This window comes from Nuphar pumila, chromosome 16, assembly GCF_984573655.1.
Source record: "Nuphar pumila chromosome 16, dmNupPumi1.hap1.1, whole genome shotgun sequence".
NCBI classification, from domain to species: Eukaryota; Viridiplantae; Streptophyta; class Magnoliopsida; order Nymphaeales; family Nymphaeaceae; genus Nuphar; species Nuphar pumila.
The window spans coordinates 699198-721549 of NC_143264.1; the positions used below are offsets into that span (position 1 = coordinate 699198).

The following is a 22352-nucleotide window of genomic DNA, read 5'->3' on the forward strand; positions in this document are numbered from 1 at the left end:
CCGACCCTCCCACTCAGGATTCGGTCGAAGGAGGGGCCAATTGGCCCCTCCCCTTTTCAGTTTCGGTTGGAGGAAGGGCCGATCAACAGTTCTATTATTTTCAGGAGACCCGGGGGGGGGGGGGGGGGGGGATGCTAGCAAGCCCCTCAACTGGTCACCCTCGCTAGACGTCAACTGGTGCCCGACGACGGTGGGCTGGGCCTTCGGTTTTCCCCAGCCACCTCCAGGTGACCAGGGACCGGCGCCTGGTGACCGGTGGCTAGGGCTTTCGATTTGCCCCAGCGACCACCAGGTGATCGGGGTGCGACGCACGACCGACTGGGCTCGATCCCCATCCAGTTTGCGGGGACTGACCCAGGTCGACTGTGGTCTGACCTGCAAGTCGGGTCTGACCCGATGGACCATACCTCAATGCATGGCTATGGACATAAATAAAAAAAGGGGTCTAGGCCATTAAGTATGCATTTTAGGTCCCTTTAGAGGGTTGATTTAAGATATATTTTTTACCCTATTTGGATTATGACTTTGTTTTCTTTTTGTTCATATACATGTAATCACATATTAAATTTGAACTATGATATTCTTTTCAGAATAAGGGTCTAATATTCTAATATGAGTTAATTGAAACAACATATTACCAAAGTAACTTCTCTTGTGAAGATTGACTTGTTTGGAATATTAAGATGTTTGTATATTTGAGGTTCATGCGAATAACAATTGGCCCAAATAAATATTACTATTTAGCCGAGGCCAAATATACTTTTAGTAATAAATATGTGATGATTATCAAGTTTTTCATATAAACAATGAGTCGGTCCAATGAAAGGCTTGTTGTTTGGCACAATTAATTGTCCATGTTTGAATATTCTAATAATTGTATCACTTACAAATTGAAATTTTTGTCCAAAGACTAAATATCAATGTTGTGTTGGATATCTTGTGATAGAGTTTATCACAATTTAAATATGTCAATTAATGTTAATGCATCTGAATATATATATATCAATTGTGAGCATGTTATGATTTATTTTGTTCTTGATTCAGTTAATTCTTCTGCTTCTACAATATCTGCAACTATCAATTCAATCTCTATTTTGAATGACTCAAACTTTAAAAACTGGAAAGTGAATGTTATGATTATTTTTGGGTATATAGATTTGGACCTTGCATTTTGAGAGGATCAGCACACTGCTCTCACATATAGAAGTTTCATTGAGGATAAAAGAAACTATGAGAAGTGGGATCGATCCAATCGCATGAGTCGTATATGAAACATGCAATTCCGAAAACCTTCTGAGCGCTATGTCTGAAGAGGTTAATGCCAAAAAGTTTCTTAAGAAGATTAAAAAATATTTTGCTAAAAATGAAAAGGTTGAGACAGACACTCTCCTTTCAATTCTTGTTTCAATGAGGTATAAAGGTAAAGAAAACATAAGGAAGTACATTATGAAAATATCTCATCCTGCTTCAAAACTAAAGGCACTAAAGTTAGAGTTGTTTGAGGACCTACTCGTGCATTTAGTTTTGATACCTCTTCCTGCACAATACAGTCAATTTAAGGTCAGCTATAACTGTCAAAATGAAAAATAAACTTTAAATAAGCTCATTTCACAATTTGTGCAAGAAGAAGAAAGAATTAAACAAGAAAAAACAAAAAGTGCTTACTTGGTAGTTACCTCTAAAGACAAATATAAGAAAAGAAAAAAAGATAAAAAAAACTGCAGTGAACCCTCCATCACAGAAGAAATAGAAAAAATATCAAGATGCAAAGTTTTGTTGTTTCTTTTGCAAGAGCGAAGGTTACATGAAGAAGGATTGTACCAAATATTATGCTTGGCGTGAAAAAAAGGTACCCTCCTTAATTCAGTTTGTTCTGAAGTTAATTTAACTTCTGTACCCAAGTACACTTGGTGGATGGATTCTGGTGCTACCACTCATAAGTGTATCTATGCAGGGTTGCCTAAGTTGTCGAATGCTAATTGATGCTTAAAGATTCATCCATGTGAGCGATGACAAATTATTTCAAGTTGAGGCAATAGGGACTTTTAGGTTATTATTAAAAACTGATTGTTATTTAGATTTGAAAGAAACATATATTGTACCATCATTTAGAAAAAAATTGTTTATATTTTTGGTTTAGACAAATTTGGTTATTCTTGTTTATTTGGAAATAGTCAATTTAAGTTATTTCTCAATATAAATCTTATTGGAACTGGTTCTTTGTCTGTGGTCGATAACATACATTTACTTGATACTGTTGCCTCATATCATGAAACCTTGCATGCAAGTTCATGAGGTATAAAACGAAAATTAGCCAATGAGAATTCTGTTATATTTTGGCACAAACGCTTAGGTCACATTTCTAAACAAATAATTGAAATGCTTGTAATAAGTGAAATTCTTGATTTCCTTGATTTCACTAACTTTCAGGCTTGTGTTGAGTGTATAAAAAAGAAACAAACAAACATAAGGAAGATAGGTGCCGACAAAAGAACATACATCTTAGAACTTATTCATACAGATATTTATGTGTCATTCCCTACTGCTTTTTAGAATGATCAACAATATTTTATTACGTTCATAGATGATTATTTACGTTATGGGTACCTATATTTGATTCATGAAAAAACTCAATAACTGGATATGTTCGAAACATTTAAGGCTGAAATTGAAACCCAACTTTGCAAAATGATTAAAGTCGTCAGATCTGACCATGGTGGTGAGTACTATGGTATATATGATGGATCAAGTGAACAACGCCCAGGGTCATTTGCTAAATTCTTAGAGGAATGTGGTATCGTCCCCCAGTACACCATGCCAGGCACTTCTAGTATGAATGGTGTTGCTGAGAGACGAAACATGACCTTAAAAGATATGGTAAGAAGTATGATTTGTCATTCTACTTAAACAAAATCCCTCTAGAGAGAAGCACTAAAGACTGTAGCTTATATACTGAACAAAGTACCAATTAAAGCAGTAACCAAACCCCATATAAAATGTGGACAAACAAAAAGCTTAGTATGAAGCATTTTCTTATTTGGAGATGTCCAACTGAGGCAAGGCCATATATGCCACATGAAAAGAAACTGGACTAAAAAACGGTTAGCTACTATTTTGTTGGATATTTTGAAAGATCTAGGGGTTATAAATTTTATGACCCTATGAATAAGTCATTTTTTGATATGGAAAACACTTGTTTCTTTGAGGATACCAAGTTTGGGGGAGGTGATAAGGTAAAAGACGTTGCTTTTAAAGAAGAATATGTTTCTCTTCTTACAATTGTTGTTGACAATAATCAGATTACAATTTCTAACATTGTTCAAACAAATTCATAACAAGGCAATGTTTAAGATCTCTTTATCTAAAATCAAGTTTTTCCTTTTGAAGTACAAAATCAACAACCTCAAGAAACACCTTAAGTAACTCAAGAACAAGTGTCATTAAGGAAATCCACTAGAGATAGGAGAAGGGCAATTTCAAATGATTATATTATTTTTCTTAATGAACATGAGGGTGATACTGGCTTAAAGGAAGATGATTCAATCAACTTCTAGCAAGCTATATATAGTTCTATTTCTCAAAAGTGGATAGATGTCATGCATGAAAATTTTAAATCCATGAAAGACAATGATGTATGAAATCTTGTCCCATTACCTAAAGGTGTGAAACCTATTGGTTGCAAATGGATATTTAAAACCAAGAGGAATTCAAAGGATCATGTGAAAATATATAAGACACGTCTTATTGCAAAATGGTTTACTCAATGGGTAGACATTGATTATACAAAGACTTTCTATCAAGTTTCTACGAAAGACTCTTTCAAAATTATGATGCCACTTGTGGCTTATTTTAATTTGGAGCTACATTAGATGGATGTAAACACTATATTCATTAATGGTGACATTAATGAGACAATATATATGGTGTAATCAAAATATTTTGTCTCAGGCGATGCAAAGAAAATGGTTTACAATTTAAAGAAATTCATCTATGAAGTTAAGCAGGCTTCCCGTCAATGGTATCATAAATTTCATAAAGTTGTCCTCTCATTTGGTGTTGAGATGAATGTGGTTGATGAATGCATATACCATAAATTCAGTGGGGGTAAATTCATTTTTCTGGTTTTATATGTTAATGACATACTACTTGTCAGTAATGATATAGGCTTATTGCATGAAACCAAGAAATTTCTGACAAAGAAATTTGAAATGAAAGATCTTGGTGACATCTCTTTTCTATTAGAGATTTAGATACATCGAGATCATTCTCAAGGTATTCTTGAATTATCACAAAAGAGCTATATCAAAAGGATTTTTGATAGATTTTGCATGAAGGATTGTAAACTAGGTGACACCCCTGCTGCTATGGGAGACACGTTTAGTCTCGCTCAGTGTCTCAAACACCAGTTTGAATTTAAGAATATAGAAAAGATTCTCTATGCATGTGATGTATAGAGTCTTATGTATGCTCAAGTGTGTACACATTCGAATATAACATACATTATTGGGATGTTAGGCAGATATCTCAATAACCCAGGTATGGATCATTGGAAAGCAGCCAAACAGGTTATACAGTACTTACAAAGAACAAAGGATTACATGCTTATATATAGGAAGTCGAATTAGTTAGAGATCATTGGGTATTCTGATTCTGACTTTACTGGATGCCAAGATAGTCGCAGATGCACGTTAGGTTATATTTATCTGTTGGCCAGGAGAGCTATCTCTTGGAGGAGTGTTAAGTAGACATTCATTGCATCTTTCACTATGGCAGAAGAATTTGAAGCCTGTTATCAGGCATCTAATCATGGAATATGGTTACGCAATTTTGTCAATGAGCTGTGAATTTTAGATAATGTTGAAAGACCGTTAAAATTGTTTTGTGACAATAATTCAGCAATACTATATTTCAACAGCAACAATATCTCGTTGAAGTCGAAACATATAGACATTAAGTTTCTTGTTGTTAAAGAAATAGTACATAATAGTCAGATATCTATTGAACATATTGGCACAAACTCCATGATTGTGGATCCACTTATGAAAGGTTTACCACCTATGGTCTTTTATGAGCATACTCTCGAATGGGTGTTGTATCATTTAATGATATGCTGGTTTAGTGAGAGTTTCTATTCAGATGTTTAGAGATAAAATAAAGTTTCAGTTTGTTACTTCAGTATAAAGCTTAGATTTCAGTTTCATTCTATACTCATTTATGGTGATTTTACTAAAGAATAAGACAGGACCAATTGAAAATAGGCATGTTTGGATCACATTACATGTAATTTTCATGCTTCACATTCATACTTGATCTATGTTGTTGGTTATGTAAATATGCGTGATCATTGATGAGTCTAATTACGATGATTGTAATGAAGATCACTTTGATTTTATGTTGATATGATCGATATACCAGATTGTTAGAGATGTCATCTAGAAAGATAGTATTTTTGAGCTCATAAGGATATTGTATAATGCATAATTATATGGTAACATATGTGGCCCAAGGGAGAGATTGTTAGCAATTTTGTATGTGCCTACATATGTAATTGATCACACGTTATAAATTGTCTAAGGAAAGACCCATATAAAATGATCTGATATATTTGGGCTATATGTCATCTTATAGAGTATGGTTATAATAATGTGCAAATACCTCATATACCCTCGTATGTCAATTTCTTATTTTATGATGGGCTAAATTGAAAAGAAGACAATAGGGTGGTTACAATTAGGTTATGATTCTCAAAACTATATATAATGGTTGTTCTCTTTTTCCTCCTCATCAAGAAAGAAAATTGTTCCTCTCTCATTAGGTTTAGCGAAGAAGAAAATACCACCAATAGAGATTTTGAAAGATCTAACCTATCAAGATCTTCCATTGCAACAATGGATTCGAGTAAGCTTTTGCTTTATGTTTTATTTGTTTATTTTTTATCTTTTCAATGATTTAGCATGAACAAATTTAAGAATCAAGAAATATGATTTTCTTAATTCAGAATCAAACAATATGAAACCAAGACTGCTGTACATATTCTAGATGGATGACATTTTAAGGGTAAAATATAGATAACTCAAATACGGGCTTTAGAAGTCTTAGGGTGCCCCTGACTTGATTTTGAGCAGATTGGGTCATATTTTATTTAATTAATTCTTTGGTTATATTCAATCTCCACCAACTCACTTGATGGATATGCACTTTGGCCGTGCTCTTGCAGTTCTCAAGTAAAATGTTGGGTGGAGATTGAATATTACCAAAGATTGGTTGTACATATAATGGGTGAAGGTTTGCTACAATACAAAAGACTTAGCTTTTATTTTTTACTTTTTTTTTGTAACTGACCTTAGAAATGTGATCTGCATCCTCTTCTTATTGACAACCGGCTCTTGAATGGCTCAAATTCAACCTATGCGCAGGTTTTTGGGTGATGCAAAAATCAATGGTTATAAAAGCATTGATTTTTATTTTTTAATTAAAAAAACATGTTTTTTCATAAAAAAAACATGATCCAAGGGTTTATTCTCGCTATATCAACCATGTTGAACACATCTATAAGGGTAGATTGAGTCAAAACAACTTGGATGGTGACATTCCAAATAGATTAATCGATTGCACTTACATATATACTAGGGGTGGCAAAATTTGACCCGACCTGCCAACCCGCTTCTTAGCCGGGTTAGGATTTGGCTTAAACGGGTTTGTGTTGTAAACGGGTCGACCCGCCTAACCCGTTTATTAAACGGGCCGTGTTCGTGTTAGGGGTATGCCAACCCGCCAACCCGTTTACACGAACCCGTCAACCCGCAACCTATATATATATATATATAAACTTATCTAACCCTAACTCCTAACTTTACACTTTAGTCATCCACCTAACTCCTTCCTACCCAGCAGCAGCCAAGAGCCCGAGACCTCTCCTCTCCAGTGGTGGTGTGCGCCTGTGCGGTTATCGTGTCTATGTTATCGGGTCGCCCCGTTTAATAAACGGGTCACCGTGTCGTGTCGACCCGCCCTGTTTATTAAATGGGTTAACCGTGTCGTGTTGGGTTACCCATTTAATAAATGGGTCGTGTTTGCCACATCCGACCCGTTTAATAAATGGGTCATGTTCGTGTTGAGGTATTCTGACCCACCAACCTTCCGACCCGACCCGACCCGACCCGACCCGATTGCCACCCCTAATATATACCACATATAATAGGCCTGATATGCACTAAACGAGATCCCCTCTTGGGTAGAGATTAAATATTACGGCTGTTTGGTTATTGACAATATGACCTGATATGCACTAAACATGATCTGCTCTTGAGTGGAGATTAAATATTACTGCTGGTCGGTTATATACAATCTGACCTGATATGCATCAGACATGATCGTTTCTTGGGTGGACATTGAATATTACTGATGATTGGTTATATACAATATGACCTGATGCATCAGACATGATCCGTTCTTGGGTGGAGATTGAATATTACTGATGGTTGGTTATATGCAATATGACCTGACATGCACTAGACATGATCCGCTCTTGGTATCACAGTCCGCCAGAGATCTCTGTGGTGAAGCCAATTTCATCCACACACAACGCATTCCAAATCTAAGAATGAACTGGTGGTCACCACAATTTTGATCATGAAAAAAAATATATGAAAGAGAGAAAATATCCCTATTACCCAGCATAAAATTCGAGGACAGGATCTCTTATCCAAAACCCACCAATCACATGCATCCTTCCACATCACCACCACACACACACACACCATCCTTCTTCTTTTTCTATCCCTACACACTTGTCAAATTTGCTGAACCCTCGAGCCCAACTGCATCAGATCAAGTCATGGCTACCACCTTCTTCAATCTCACAACCCCACTACAGAGGGACTCACCTACAAGCCATTCTTTCCAGGGGCTGCGCCCACTCAAGCCCACAGACTCCTACCCCATCGTCAAGACCCCAACCAGAGCCCATGTCAAGTTTAGCAGGCCCACCAAGTATGTTGGGGTGAAGGCTGAGCTGAACCCTTCCCTTGTAATCAGCCTAAGCACCGGCCTCTCGTTATTCTTGGGGAGGTTTGTTTTCTTGAATTTTCAGAGGGAGAATGTTGCAAAGCAAGGCCTGCCTGAGCAAAATGGAGTGACCCACTTTGAGGCAGGTGACACCAGGGCCAAGGAGTATGTTAGTCTCCTGAAATCTAACGACCCAGCTGGGTTCAACATCGTGGATGTGTTGGCTTGGGGTTCCATCGGCCACATAGTGGCCTACTACATCCTTGCAACCTCAAGCAACGGCTATGATCCAAAGTTCTTCTGAGTGGTTGATGGGGGTGGAATAGGATCGACGGCCATGATTTTTCAAGATTTATGTACAGTTGGGCAAAGTCTTTTATGTTAAGTTGGTTTTCTTGTTTTTGTTGCTGCTGTTGCATACGTTATTTTATCAAAGTGATCAAAAGTGGCGTTTAATTGAGGGTTTTATTTTTTTTCTAAAGCCATGGCCCATGAAGCTGTATCAATGGTTGGTAAGATGATCCTGAAATTATGGAAGAAATCTTCTCTTGATGAATTGTTTCCTCTTTTTTTTTTTTTTTCTTTGATCATCCTTTACCTTGCATATGCGTCCACATATCTGCTATATGCTTGATTCTGCAAATACCAGGCGAATTCATTACAACTTGAAGCCTTTGACAACTTGTGATTAAACTAATCTGAGAATTAGTTACTCCCTCACATTTCATGTTACCCATAATGCAAAGTAAAATAAAAAGCTAAAATAGGGTGTTTACATGGAAATGTGCCTTTCATGTCTCAAAGACGTCATCTAATGGGGATTAAATATGAGAATAATTGAGCTAAGAGACTAAGAAATGAAAAAAAAACAAACAAACCACTGGCTCGGTTTCAAAACACACTGTATCCACATGACTAATAATAAAGTCATGAAGGTCATCACTAAGAATCAATTGTTTTTGAAAGGATGGCCCTTTTTAAGAACTATGGCGTTTGGTTTGGTTATTCATCTTACCATCGGTATTGGGAACATGCTCATTTTTTAAGGATTGTGTCTGTGCAGCAAAATAGATAAACCATCAACTTGCCTGTTATTTCTTTTATAATAGTGCTGATACAAACCAGGATTTTTTATTTTTTTTATAACGAATGAGAAACCAACATATCACAGTTTAGATTTCCCAACACGGGCCAAGAGGTGCTACATTAACCGTGGTCCTGTATTGGTGTCCACCGAGTAAAATTCCATGAGGACTCGTACAGAAAATATTTTGTTGAACCAAATAGTTGGATAAAAGGAATCCAGTGAGATTCATGATGTACTATTGTTTGCGCAAGGTTGCCTATTTTGAAGACCAAATGGTTCAAAGATAACAAAATAAGGTATAGCTAGAACATATTAAACAAGTGGGGGTGAGGGGTGAGCCCACTGATTTTTACTTATGCTACTGTAAGTACGGCAGGCTGAGCCAGGGCGACTAGGTCTCCGATCTTGAGGGCGTGGTTTCTCCATATAATAAATTGAAAAAGTCCTATTAGTTGTCCAGCGTTTGTTGTGAAAACAATTTCTTGGTTGAGTAGTGTAATAAGATACTCTTAGCTCACGAACGCCATATATGAACTATCCCGTCACTCAACTTCAGCAGCAGTTTATAAGGGAAATACTTGAGGTGGAACGCAGATAAGGAGCCAACTTTATTCAATGATCCTTGTATGGAAGAAGAATTTCAACATCGAAGTGATGCAGCCGCCTAACCGACTTAAAGAAAAATCACCCTTAGCTGTAGACCCTTGGGATGCCCACGTCTTCTTATTACATCAGCCAAAGACCAAGTTGGTTATCGCCTATTTTTAGTTTTGAATGCAGGATGACCCCCACTACAATTATGTCATTAGCCCACAGCTCGATGTAGTAATCAATACTTTATGGGATACCTCTTTTCTAAAGCCTATCCTGCTTGTTTTCCAACTTCAAGGTTTACTGCACAAAAGCAACTAGATTGGTGTCCCAGTATTCCAAATCCCATAAAAAGGATACCGTGAATTGAACAAAATTCTATCATGAACATGGACCTCTATTGTGTCTGAGATTGAAACTACACCTTACCAAAATCCATAAGATTATCCGCTTCATGTGGGCCTATTTAAATTGCCAACAAGTTAAATGAAATAGGAGAAGCATAAGGAATTGTATGGACTTTTAAAAGCATCTCAATCCGGTTTACTAGTTTAACAAATAAATACTGTCCAATTATTCACAAGAACCTAAACCATACAAGGCTCAAATTCATGCCACATGGGCCATTTGGCATATTCCAGTTCTCAAGGGACATCAGCTTTTCAGACTAAAAGGAAGGAAAAACATAAACAACTTAAAAAAAAAGGAATTTCTTTCCTAGTCCCTATGACCATAGAGTAAATACCAAGTTGGTAAAACCTTCTTGTCTTGGAACCAACGCCCTAAATCATTCCACTTGCAAGTGAATATTTCATCTCATTTTCTTAAGCCTGAAGACGCTTCAGCTTTTTATCTTATATAACCATGTGGTAAGTATTTTATATGCATAATCCATGATGTCCATCACAATATGTTTATCATTACAAGATAATCCCTTTTACTCATACTCGTAACCCTCCTTTATCTTCTTTAACTGATGTTCTCATCGGTTTTATTGCATCATCTCCTTCCCCCACCTTAGTTTCTGTTTCTGTTAGTTGAACAACATTGGGTTAATTTTCTTTTGCCCAGACCGTTTGGAGATATATAATGCCTGACCAAGGCAACCCATTAGCTTCACCGGCTGCTACAACCGACACAGCCTCAGCCACTGCTCATGTCAAACTCTACCCCCTACCATCTGTAACCTATTCAGAAGTTGCAGCAAATGGAGCCCTCTTCATGGAGACACTTGAGAAGCTCCACAACAAAATGGGAACAAAGTTCATGTAAGTGGGGTCACTGTTTTTTCTTCGCTTCCAGCTTCTTGGTTCCATTTCTTCTCTTTGGGGGATCACTCTGCTTGGGTTTTCTGTATCTTCTGTTTGTTTTGTTGGTTTCTCCTTGTGCTTTTCTTGAGGTTTTCCCTGTAGTAGTGCGGTTATATGTGTGGATTGAAGGTTTAGCTAAAAATATTTTGTGGGTTTCCTTTTTTTCGTGTAAGAATGTTGTTTAATGGTTGTATTGAGGATTTCTTGCAGGACTTCGTGGTAGATTACTCTCTCTCTCTCTCTCTCCTATTTGGGGAGTTGGGTGCCAATCTATTATCTACTGTCATTTTTATGTGTTGAGATTTGGTTTTGTGGTTTTACTCTGCTTTGCTAATTGATTGTTTTCATTCTAGAAATTTGACCTTTTCGTCTCGTTCTGTTTTCTTTCTATTTTTTTATATAATGCCATTTTTTCTCTCTCGTAGGAAATCTGATTTAATTTTTTGGTTTATTTTCCTATTCCGGAGTGAAAGTTTTCTTAACTTGTTGCTTTGTGCTTTATTATGCACTTTTTTGGACTCGGGTTTTGTAAAACTCTAGTTTTTTATCTCTTGCATCTGGAAATAGGCTTGGGATTCATGTCCTGCATTTGTATTGTCTTGGTTGTTCTATGATTTGAGATTTATTGACAGAAAATCGATTTTTTTCTTCTTCATTTTTAGACAGCAGCGAGATATGCGACTTTGAACTACTTTTATGTTGCTTTGCAAAGTGAATGTTGTACAGAGAGGCTGTTTATATGCAATTGATGAAAATTAGCTCTGCCAAAAATTTCGAGCCATATTCAACTAAGTCGACCTTTTCTATCTTTCAGGAATTTATGTTGGTATCCATTTTTTCCTCTTTTCCAATCTTATGTCCTCATTTCCTCTTTGCTTCTCTCTTTCTGTGACCATGTCGTGTCTTGTTTCTTCACGAACACTCAAACGAGTATGACAGCTTATGGCCAATATAGCTGCTTGCAGTTACAATCTACGATATTTTGATTCCAAATGTATTCCAGAAATTTCTTGTTATTTCTTTTTTGTGTTCCCATACATTGTGATCGTATGATTGACAAACACTTTTCACTCTTAGGGTGCCTATTATGGGAGGAAAGTCCTTAGATCTGCATCGACTTTTTGTGGAAGTGACATCCCGAGGTGGCCTTGAGAAGGTATTTGTCACTTGATGATTTATATGTTTGCGCACCTATGTCAATGATATTGAGTTGTCTTTCATTCCAGTGCAGTCTCATAATTGATGTTTTCTTCAAAATGTGGAATTTCTTAGTGGCATTGCCATTGTTTCCTGTTTTCTGCTCTCTGGAAATGGAGGTAGGTCAGCATTTTGCAATCTTGTTCTTAAAATAGAAGATCCAAAAGAAATTGAGCGATGTGCATGCTTTATTTGTCGAAGATTTATTATGCACTTAGCATGACTTTTGTATGCATGTCTTCATATACAAGACTAGTGGTTCACAAACTCATGGTGTGTGTGTGTGTGTTATGAGTTTACTACCTCACAATCTCATGTGATTTGATTACTTTTGAAGTATTCTATGCTTTTGTTGAAGTTTTGAAGATGAAAAGCACCCTGCAGGGTGGCTGCTGCTTCGGATTGGGTGGGTCCAGTGAAGGCATGGCTCCCTGTTTGCCACTGCAGTTGAAACTGGATTCTGGCACCTACGGCTACAAGTGAAAGAGCTACTGAGCCCTCCAAAATTAATGGTGCAAGAAAGTTGCATAAAACTTCTGGATTTGTAGCTGAATTTCCCAAGCAGCGCGACTTATGATTTTTTATTTGTAATATTACCAAACATAAGTGGGTTGCAAGAGTGTGGGAATTGAGCATTCCAAATCAAAACTTTCCTTGCAAAGCCAAAAAAGAAGAAATTGCCAAAAGAAAGGCACAAATCTCAGAAGTACTGATAAAATATTGTGAACACATAAATAGCACACTGTTGTCACAATACATTTTTATCTCAAGGATGAAAAATTAAGAGGCTGTTGATCCGGTATACGTGGAAACCACTGCTCATGTGTTGATATAGCAAGTGTCCTTTAAAACCTGCAGGCCTTGATTATAGTCATGCATATTTCACTATTCCTGCTCTCTCTCTCTCTCTCTCTCTCTCTCTGTCCAGTAATTACTGGTTATAAAAAAAAACGTCACTCCCTTGTGGGGTAAGGTAGAGCTGGGTTTTTTTAATCAATGAGCTTGGGAGTGTGTGAGGTGGTTTCCCCTAGTTATGCAAAAAAATAAAAAAGGTACTTGAGCCTGCTCTCTCTTTTCCATTGCCTTTAAACCAATTGTTGAAGTGTACGTAATGGCACCTTTTACTGGGTTTTGCTATTTGTGAATGCCACTTGAGTAAATTTTTTTTCTGTATTTTGAATTATTGAATTTATATTCCATTATGTTTCAGTTTATTTATTTTGCCTGAAATTATGCCATTAAAAAAGACATAAAACTTTTGAGGATTTCATGAGAAACTTACTTCTGCTTGCTGTTTTTCAACTCGCCATTATGTTCCTATGAAGAATTTAGTCTGTAGATGTCACAAAAACACTTGTTTGTTAAAATATTGAATGGTTTATTCAAGCATATGATGTGCCTAAAAACACAAATGACTTCTTGAGATCATTTAGACTTTTCTTCACAAACTTTTGGTTCCTGCATGCATCATCTTTTTGTCGTTTGATCTGTACCTTGAAGTGGGTCAGGTGGGGTAAGTAGCATGGTGCATACAAAGAATAGGTCTTATGCCTAGCACATCTTGTTATCGATGTCAAAAGTTTGACCTGCATGGAAACATCACAGTTTTTTCAAAGGGAACCTTGCTATTCATGGTGAAGGCCAAGATGTTTCAGGGAGACTGGTAGTCTATGAAATGGTGCAAAACTCGACTTGGAACTGTATGTTGGAGGAGGCATCCTTTCTTTTCTTTCTAATGTATAACTATAAGATTCACTTGGAATTCTGTTATTACTTTATGATTGATGAGGGCTGCCATGGATAAATCACATCAACTTTGATTTAAATGCGCATCATCATTGACATGTAGTGATATTTCTTGCAAGAGACTATACTAGGAGCCTATTTTTTACTAATTTTTCTTGAATTCTCCTAGTGATCCCTTCACCTCCTAGAAAAGAGCAGGTTAGTTAGGTTGTAAAGCTCCATTTCTGATGTTTTAAAATCTGAAGCCCACCTATAAAGTCATTTCTGCTTTTTTCTCTCACTGTGCAGTGGATTGAATCTGGAATTATTTTTTGCATTGTAACTATTTTGAGATGTGGAGTGTCCTTAATTTTTATTGCCTCTGTATTTTTGTTTTCCAGAACTTGTGAAATTTAAAGTCATAAGCATGGATACGCGTGGAGGGTATTGGATAACTTATAATAAGTGAAGTATATTTTCTTTACCATCAATGCTGACTGGTACTGAAAAATGGTCGGTTCTCCATACTCATAATATCTTTGATATTTCAAAAATGTTGCAATATTTACGACAAGATTTTGATAAAAAATTAAATTATGGCATTCTATCATGATGCTAAAGAAACATTATTATTCTATATATTGTGATACTGTCATATGAAATATCATGGAAGTTTTTTTTTAATTATTCTGTGTTTTATTATTCAAAATTTACCAAAAGAGTGTTCCGTTTGTCCTTTTTCTTTTATTCCTAAAATCTAATCTCATCAAGAAGTTGACAATCATGATGACTATGTTTTCCGTATGCAGTTCCAACTCACGTTTTTTAGTTTATTTTACTTCCAGGTTATAAAGGATAGGAAGTGGAGGGATGTGATCGCTGTATTCAATTTTCCTAGCACTATTACCAATGCATCTTTTGTCTTGCGAAGATATTACATTTCCCTGCTTCACCACTATGAGCAGGTTTACCTCTTTCGGGCCCAAGGCTGTCCAGTTGCAAGTGCAGGTTCTTCCCACTCTTAAATATTCTTTTCAGTGTTGTGAGAGGCGTACGCCTCAGTACCTGAAGTGTACGCCTCAGAGGCGAGGCGCACACTCAAGGTACTGAGGCGTTGCTGTGATGCGCAAATTGCCCCTCATCACAGTTCCCCGGTTACAAATTCCCCGGTGGCGAACTTCGCCGTTGGCTGCTCAGTCTTCTCCGACCACCGGACGCGGCCCCCCCTCGCTTCCGTACCAGCTGGGCGCGTGGTCCTTCTCCTACTGCCTCCCCTCCCACCGCTTCACTTCCAGTCCAGTCGTGAGAGGCGTACGCCTCAGTACCTGAGGCGTACGCCTCAGAGGCGTTGAGCCTGCGCTTCGCCTCATCGCATTTAACAACCTTGATTCTTTTTACTCTGCAAGAAGCTGCTGACTTTTTATTTCTTGCTTGTGATAAACTGTCACAATCATGTCTTACTTTTTAGCTTCTTTTCCAGCACAAAATCCAGCAGCTTTGCTTGGGGCATCACAAGTTCAAGGCACATCACCTAAAAAGTACAGAACTGGTAAATGTATATGATCTAGTTGGGATTTAGAAAAAAAAGAAAACTGAAGTGTTCACCAATCCAGAACTTGTCTACTTTGTCTAATTACCCTGTGGTAGTGATGTGCAGCTTAATGCATTTGTGGATGTATTATGTAGGTATATATGCATGGGTATGTGTGTATGTATGTATGATATGAATGTGATTGAGGTATAAACAATAACTGAAATGATGCAAATGATTTTGCAGCAGGTTCTCCATTGCCTGCAAATCGTACTGTAAAGGGAATTATTGATGGGAAGTTTGAATATGGGTATTTAGTTACTGTGAGTATTGGGTCAGAGAGGCTAAAGGGCATCCTATATCATACACCACTTGATCCCCAGGCAGCTCAGGCATTGCAATCTAATGGTGCTTCAACTTCACATATTGACCGTCATCATAGAAGGAAGAGAAACAGGTTGATGCCAAGAGATCCCTCACGCCCAAAACTTAACAGGAGTGGTTACAATTTCTTCTTTGCCGAGCAGTATGCCAGACTAAAGCCCTCATATTCTCTAAAAGATAGGGCTATCAGCAAAAAGATTGGTCTTTTGTGGAGCAAGCTTACAGAAGATGAAAAAGCGGTATATTTAATGGCGCTTTTAGAATATAAATATTCTTTACTTGTAACATTGATTCAAAGAAACCTGACATTTGAGAACTTTAATGACCTTATACTGTTTCAACATCAACTTCCTACTTAAGCTCGAGACTGATTGTTGAGATGTCTGAACAGCAAAGGCACCAATTCTTTTATGCTTTCCTAGGGTGAATCATTTTTTTCCCTTTTTCTTCTTTTATATGCCAGTCTTTTTTCACATTCATTTCTTTCATCTTGATGCTTGATTTATTCTTGGAGGTTTCCTTTGTTGTTCTACTTCTAAGCACTTATCAACCACCACATGTTTTAGAAATGCTGTATCTTTCACTTCATTTCCTCATGAGATGTTTCATTTTTCATTTTCTTATTTCTTCATATCCATCACTTTTATTTTGTTTATTCTTTCCTCTGTTATATAGGCAGTGTTCAATAAACAAAACATGTCCTTAGGAATTCTGCATCTTCTGCTTCATTCCAATGAATTGGGTATCCCACTAGCTTAGCTTAGAAAGATGGGTTTGTTATATATATATATATATGGGTAAATATTGGCTACTAATGAAGGTACGGAAGTAATGAGCTAGAAATCATAGGTGCAAGTTGTATCAACTCAATCTAACCACACATATGTGTTCAGCATGGTTTGTTTGCTAAGGATAGTCTTGTATTGTGCTTTTCTGATGTAAAAATGTGATCTTTTGAGTTATGAAATTTTTACACATTGTGGGCTGTTGATTTTGGACTCCTTTAAAAACCTAATTACTTGTCATAATCACATGATTCAAAACAAGTTTCCTACTAAACAAACCATGTAGATCACATCCGTAACATATGATCTACAAAAAATCAGAAATTTTTGAAGAAAAAAGTGATTTCTACTCATTAGTTCCATACCTTCATTAGTAGCCAATATTTACCCTATATATATATATATATATATATATATATATATATATATATATATATATATATATATATATATATATATATATATATATATGCATTTGCCATTTGCCATTTGAGTTGGGGAACTCTAATCAGGCCAAGCTGGTTATAGTTGCTATGCATGAGCCCATTAGAGGCAACTTAAACCATGATTTTAGTTTTAACTCATGTTCCAAACCTTATTCTACTTTAGATCAATTGCAGAATAAAATATTAAGACTGTTTTGAACTGGTATTTTTGTAATTTGAGCAGACATTCATGATTTTGTTGACAAAGATAACAGTCTAACAGTTGTTGTGGTAGCTTAAACTCTGACGAAACTAGAAAATCCATAGAGATTTCATATCTGATGAAAAAAAAGGGCAAGACACGAGGGGCATTGTTCGAGTTACTTTTACTTGACGGATATCTAATCTGATTGGTGCAATGATTTTCAACGTAATTATTTGAAAATCAAGCCTATCCCCAAGTTGCTTGGCCATGTAATGTTTATTCAAAGGTTAAACACTGGGCCAAAGAGACGTGCATTTAAATTTAGAAGTTTGAGATGCATACTTGGTGATCTTATCCTGTCTGATTTTTTTTCCTGTTTAGGTTTTGAAGCAACAAAAAGAAGACATTTTATAAGTGAGATCTGGAGATTTTTCCATTAGTTATAGATACAAGAGATCTCATGACTTTTTTACTTGATTGCCTATTTAAAAGTCCCAAAAAATGGAAAGGCATCTATGAGAGAGATCTATAAATGTTTACTTGATTTTTGAGCAACGAATGAGAAAAGATACCTATTGTTTGTGATATGCAGGTTTATCAAGAAAAAGGATTGCTAGACAAGGAAAGATACAAGAGTGAAATGGTCGAATATAGAAGAACATCTGGCGACCCAAAGGTGGAGAGCATAAATTCTCAGCCAAATCAGTAGTATACCATTCCATAAAGACTGCAATGCAAGTGGTGGTCCTGGACCTTGGTGCATCTCATGGTTTTAACTTTTTTGTTTACTTTGGAATCTGTTTGTAGAGAATGATGGTTTGACTGAAACAGATGTGATGGAAATTTGCATGGAGCCGTTATACGTAGGGTTTTTTTATGGGACAGAGGTGAGCAACAATTTCTTAAAATTTTCTTGAACTGACAATTTATTTGATGGTGACTGGCACTTGGGCTCAAACTGTTGACTCTTAGTGAGCATGGATTTTTTGCAAGCTCATTTGTCGCAGGAAAAAGGGGAGGGGGAAGAGGTCCAAAACTGAACTATTCTTTTTCTTTCATGTGCGATGCTAAAAGCCATTTTTTGTTTTTTGAAAGGCAAGTTGGGGTTAGGCAAACCCCTACCAGATTTCATTAATAAAGAAAATTGCAGTGTATTAAGTATCATCCCATCAAGGAAACCAATCAGGGGGGCGATCTTTCCATGATTTGTGAGTTCCCCCCTCTGGCTAAGTTAGTTATTTGGTAATCTAATTCGAGTTTCCTCTCAACTTTTGTACAAAACAATGCTCAAAAGTATACAAAATTGATCTCAGATCCTGCGGTACGTCCAATGTTGAACCTCTACCTTCAAGAGCTCATCGAGCTTTAGAGACCAGGCCCACTCTACCATTTTCGATGATAACTTTTGAGTTGGGAGCCACCCGGGAGAGTACTTGGACCCACCCATTCCATTCACCATCATTTAGTAGCCCAGCAAGAGAGAAGAAGCCTGCTTCTTCAAAGGTACCTGTATGGTTTCTAATGGAGAATCCAAAGTGTCGGAATCCTTGGAAAAATGCTACTAATGTTGACGAGGAGCCACCCAGGACTGGGAGGGAGCAAAACGGACAGTCACCTCCACCTGGTTGCAACTTCATTCGTCGAATTTTCTAACACACACAGGACCCCTCTATCATTCCATGTGATCAGCTTCATGGGATCATTGAGAAGGAGAGGAGGGGACTTCTAGAGATTCAATGTTAATGTCAGTGAAGGGATGTTCTGAGAATTGGTTCTCCATAGAGAGGCAGGGGAGACCTCTGTGGTATTCAGTTTATCGCAATCCATCAAGACTTGGAGGATTCTTTCCACCTTTGAGTGGAATACGACGCTTAGGGATGTCTTTCCTCTTGAAGGAGCCGTGTAAAGGCTTTAGCCACACCATGGTTTTCCGTTCCGGGGCTCCCTTTAGCGAGGCCTTTAAATTCTTCTTGGGTGGGACAGGGAGATCTGTTCCATTCAGACATGAATCCAAAACCAGACCTATAGACAACATAAACGGGGGCATCCTGTTAGGCATGGCAAACCTTGGGGGCTCCTTGGGTTTATTCCCAACGAGAGCCCCCCACCTCCAAGGCATGAAAACGAGAAAGGGTTACTTTTTGGGAGACGTGGCTGCAGGTTCCTTCTTTGGTTGCCATAGCCGGGTGCCGAATGTCAGAATCTGCTGGGCAAGGAGAGGGCAGGGTCTCTCACTCAAGAGAGGGGCTCGATGTGACCCTTCACTGGATGGTAGCTATTGTTGCTCGGCCAGGGAGGGACCGACGATGAGTGGAGGTGCAGGGACGCCATGGTCGGCCGTGCTAGAGGAGATCGAAGAGTGCCGGGTGTGAGGTCCCTTTTGTTGAGCTGGCTGAGGCGTAGGAGGTGGGCCCTTACTGGGATGCCAATTTTCTGAGGGGGAGTCCAAGCAGTAAGATCCCTGGATCGGCCGAACAGTGTGAGCCACAGGGTCACCAGATTCCGCTTCCATCGGGAGCCCCCCAAACCGATTATGGGAGGAAGAGGGCTTGGGTTGCTGGGGCCTGCTACAAGTGTGGCAGGAGACTTTCACCAATGTTCACCCTTGGGTTTCTTGTGTGGGAGATGGAACCGCATTCAGCCCAATACCAGATGGTATTTTCATAAATGATTTCCTGCATGGTGGACTCCACTGATATTTTAATTTCGGGGGAGGGTCAAAAGTCGAGAGGAACTTCTATCTTGACTCTCACAAACTGCCATCGTTCTCTGGACTTGTTGTAACCATCGACTGTTGGATTAACCACCGCAATTGAAGTGGTGGTTATCCACGACATGGAGATGATCCATCCGATAAATGAGCATACGATAAGGGAGAACGGTTACGCAAACCGTACCCACTGTATGCTTTATATAGACAGGGTATCATGAGCGACCTTGGTGTGCGGAAGAGGAATACAAGGTCTACTCACCGGCTGCCTGAGGAAGCCTGCGCTTGTGGTGGCTGCAGCCCGACTGAGTAGAGAATCTCCGATGACCTCCCTTTTCTGGTGACCACCGCATCTCAGCAATGGCGGCATCAGGTACGCAACCCTCTCTTGTGTGATTAAACTGTTTTAAATAACAATGTTTTTGGTTTTTCCCTATCACTGGGGAGGCGTTGCTGGAAACCGACCCAACAATGGGTTATGGGCCCACACCACCCCTCAGCTACGAGGGTTCGATGGTGTTTTTGGGTTTTTTCTGGCAACTGTCGCCATTGGGCGACAATGTTTTCCGGTGATTGTCACCATGAGGCGACAGAGGTTTTCCGGAAGAGAGGCATCGCCGTGGGGCGACCTTGCAGGCTTTCGATAGCAGGTCGTCGTGGGGCGACATAATGTCGCTGGCAGCCGGTGACTGTCGTCGTTGGGTGACAGAACAAAAAGAAAAGAAAAAAAGGAGGCTTACCTCAAATTTTGGGGGTTTTCAATTGGGTTGGGTGCGCTGGCTGCTCGTGGCCTCCTTCTTCTCCATCTGGGTGTTGCAAAGCCGATTTCACTTCCGTCGGCGACTATCGAGTCGTCGGAGCTCAGCAACCGACATCACTAGTTGGTTTTTTCCCCATCGTCGAAAGAAAGTGACCGTCGGGTCACTGATGGTGGAGGAACTCCACCGGTTACCTTATGGATCACCGACAATCGTGGGATTGCCGGACCGCCGGGGCCGGCGACAACCTTTCCCCTCTGCGACTGGAGAAGAAAAATGCAAATAGGGTTTGAAAAACCCTATTTCGCGTATAAAGTTTCTTTTTTAAACCGTTTCGGGTCGGGTTCATTTTTTGAACCGAACCTGCCCACCCGAATCCAATCCATAAAGTTGATTCAGATCAGATCCGGGATTCGGGTGGGGACCCGCTCTGGTCTAACTCGGATCCGGTAAGTACCAGGTCCGACCCAGATGCAGATAATACCGGGTCCGACCCAGATGCAGATAATACCGGGTCCGACCCGGATTCGGTTGAAACCGTGTCTGACCCGGATCTGGTTACAAACCGGGTCCGACCCAGATCCAGTTAAACCCTGGGTTCGACCTGGATCCAGTCTAAGCCAGGTCTGACCTGGATCCAGATATTACCGGGTCCGACCCAGATTCGGTTCCAATCGGGTTCGACCCGGATTCGGTTCCAGTCGGGTCTGACCCGGATCCAGTAGGGTCCAGACACTATTTGGCCTGAACCGGATCAGGGACTGATTCGGCTCCCTTTCGGGACAGGTTCAGAGCCGTTTTTGACCGGTTCCTTCCAGTTTCTCACTGGTTCCGAGATGCTAAGACTCTGTTTTCTCAAATATAAGAAAATACATGGATTTTGGCATACGGTTATAAGGTTTTTATGAACTTTTGTTCATACTTGACCCGGTTCATAAGGTTCAGAACCGGTTCGGAGCCTTGGATGACCGGTTCAGGGCTGTTTCAGACCGGTTCAGAGTGCTTTCAAACCAGTTCCTGCTTGAGGACCCAATGTTTTACCCATTTAAGTTTGGCTGGGGTTATTGCTCATGTATTTATTTGTAATTATGCATGTATAAATGTGTATATAATATTGGCATCAAGGATAGTTAGATAACTTACTATATTCATGTCACCAAAGTGACTGAATACACGTATGTTGTCAAAATGTTGTACTATCATATGGTTTTAGCCAATATTACTATTGTACTTATATTCATGAAACGATAAACGACCCAAATGTAGTTTTATCATGTTTGGAATTTAAGTAGGGTAAAATAAGGTAAATGTGTTGAGATACATCACACATGTGTATCCAAAGGTACCTTGTGTTGGTCTAGCTTCATAAGAACCTTAGTTTTACCGAATATGGTCGGTAGGCGAAGTGGTTTCGCGTGTCGGAGCTCTTACCAAAGTAGGACTCCGATGACCCCCTTCACTCGCCTGAAAATAAGCATATCAAGGACCTTTATTCTTTTGTTTTTCCCATTAAATTTTTAGTCTCGTACGAATGCTTCTTGATACGTGTCTTTTGTCATGCAGTTTCTAGTTCTGTGATTTTAGATGGCTCAATCTCTATACCTTTTCTTGATGGATCTAATTTTAATGATTGGAAA

At 38.8% G+C, this 22352-nt stretch overlaps 1 protein-coding gene and 1 pseudogene across 7 annotated transcripts; both read left to right on the top strand.

Moving 5' to 3' along the window:
- The first annotated feature begins 7781 nt into the window (after nucleotides 1–7781).
- Nucleotides 7782–8563, top strand: LOC149812590 (photosystem I reaction center subunit V, chloroplastic pseudogene; annotated as a pseudogene). The gene has a single exon (XR_016428326.1). The product of XR_016428326.1 is annotated as a photosystem I reaction center subunit V, chloroplastic pseudogene (transcript).
- A 2159-nt stretch (nucleotides 8564–10722) lies between these two features.
- Nucleotides 10723–18111, top strand: LOC149812591 (high mobility group B protein 15-like). Of its 6 annotated transcripts, XM_089990947.1 has the most exons (7): nucleotides 10723–10953; nucleotides 12073–12151; nucleotides 14763–14925; nucleotides 15386–15466; nucleotides 15695–16071; nucleotides 17840–17923; nucleotides 18055–18111. In XM_089990947.1, the coding sequence occupies exons 1-7, from the start codon at nucleotides 10775–10777 to the stop codon at nucleotides 18067–18069; spliced, it is 978 nt and encodes a 325-aa protein (XP_089847073.1). In that variant the 5' UTR covers nucleotides 10723–10774; the 3' UTR covers nucleotides 18070–18111. The 6 variants fall into 6 exon arrangements, with proteins under 6 accessions (XP_089847073.1, XP_089847069.1, XP_089847070.1 ...); XM_089990943.1 differs by having other exon boundaries at nucleotides 17840–18111; XM_089990944.1 differs by having other exon boundaries at nucleotides 15698–16071; nucleotides 17840–18111.
- Nucleotides 18112–22352: the final 4241 nt, after the last annotated feature.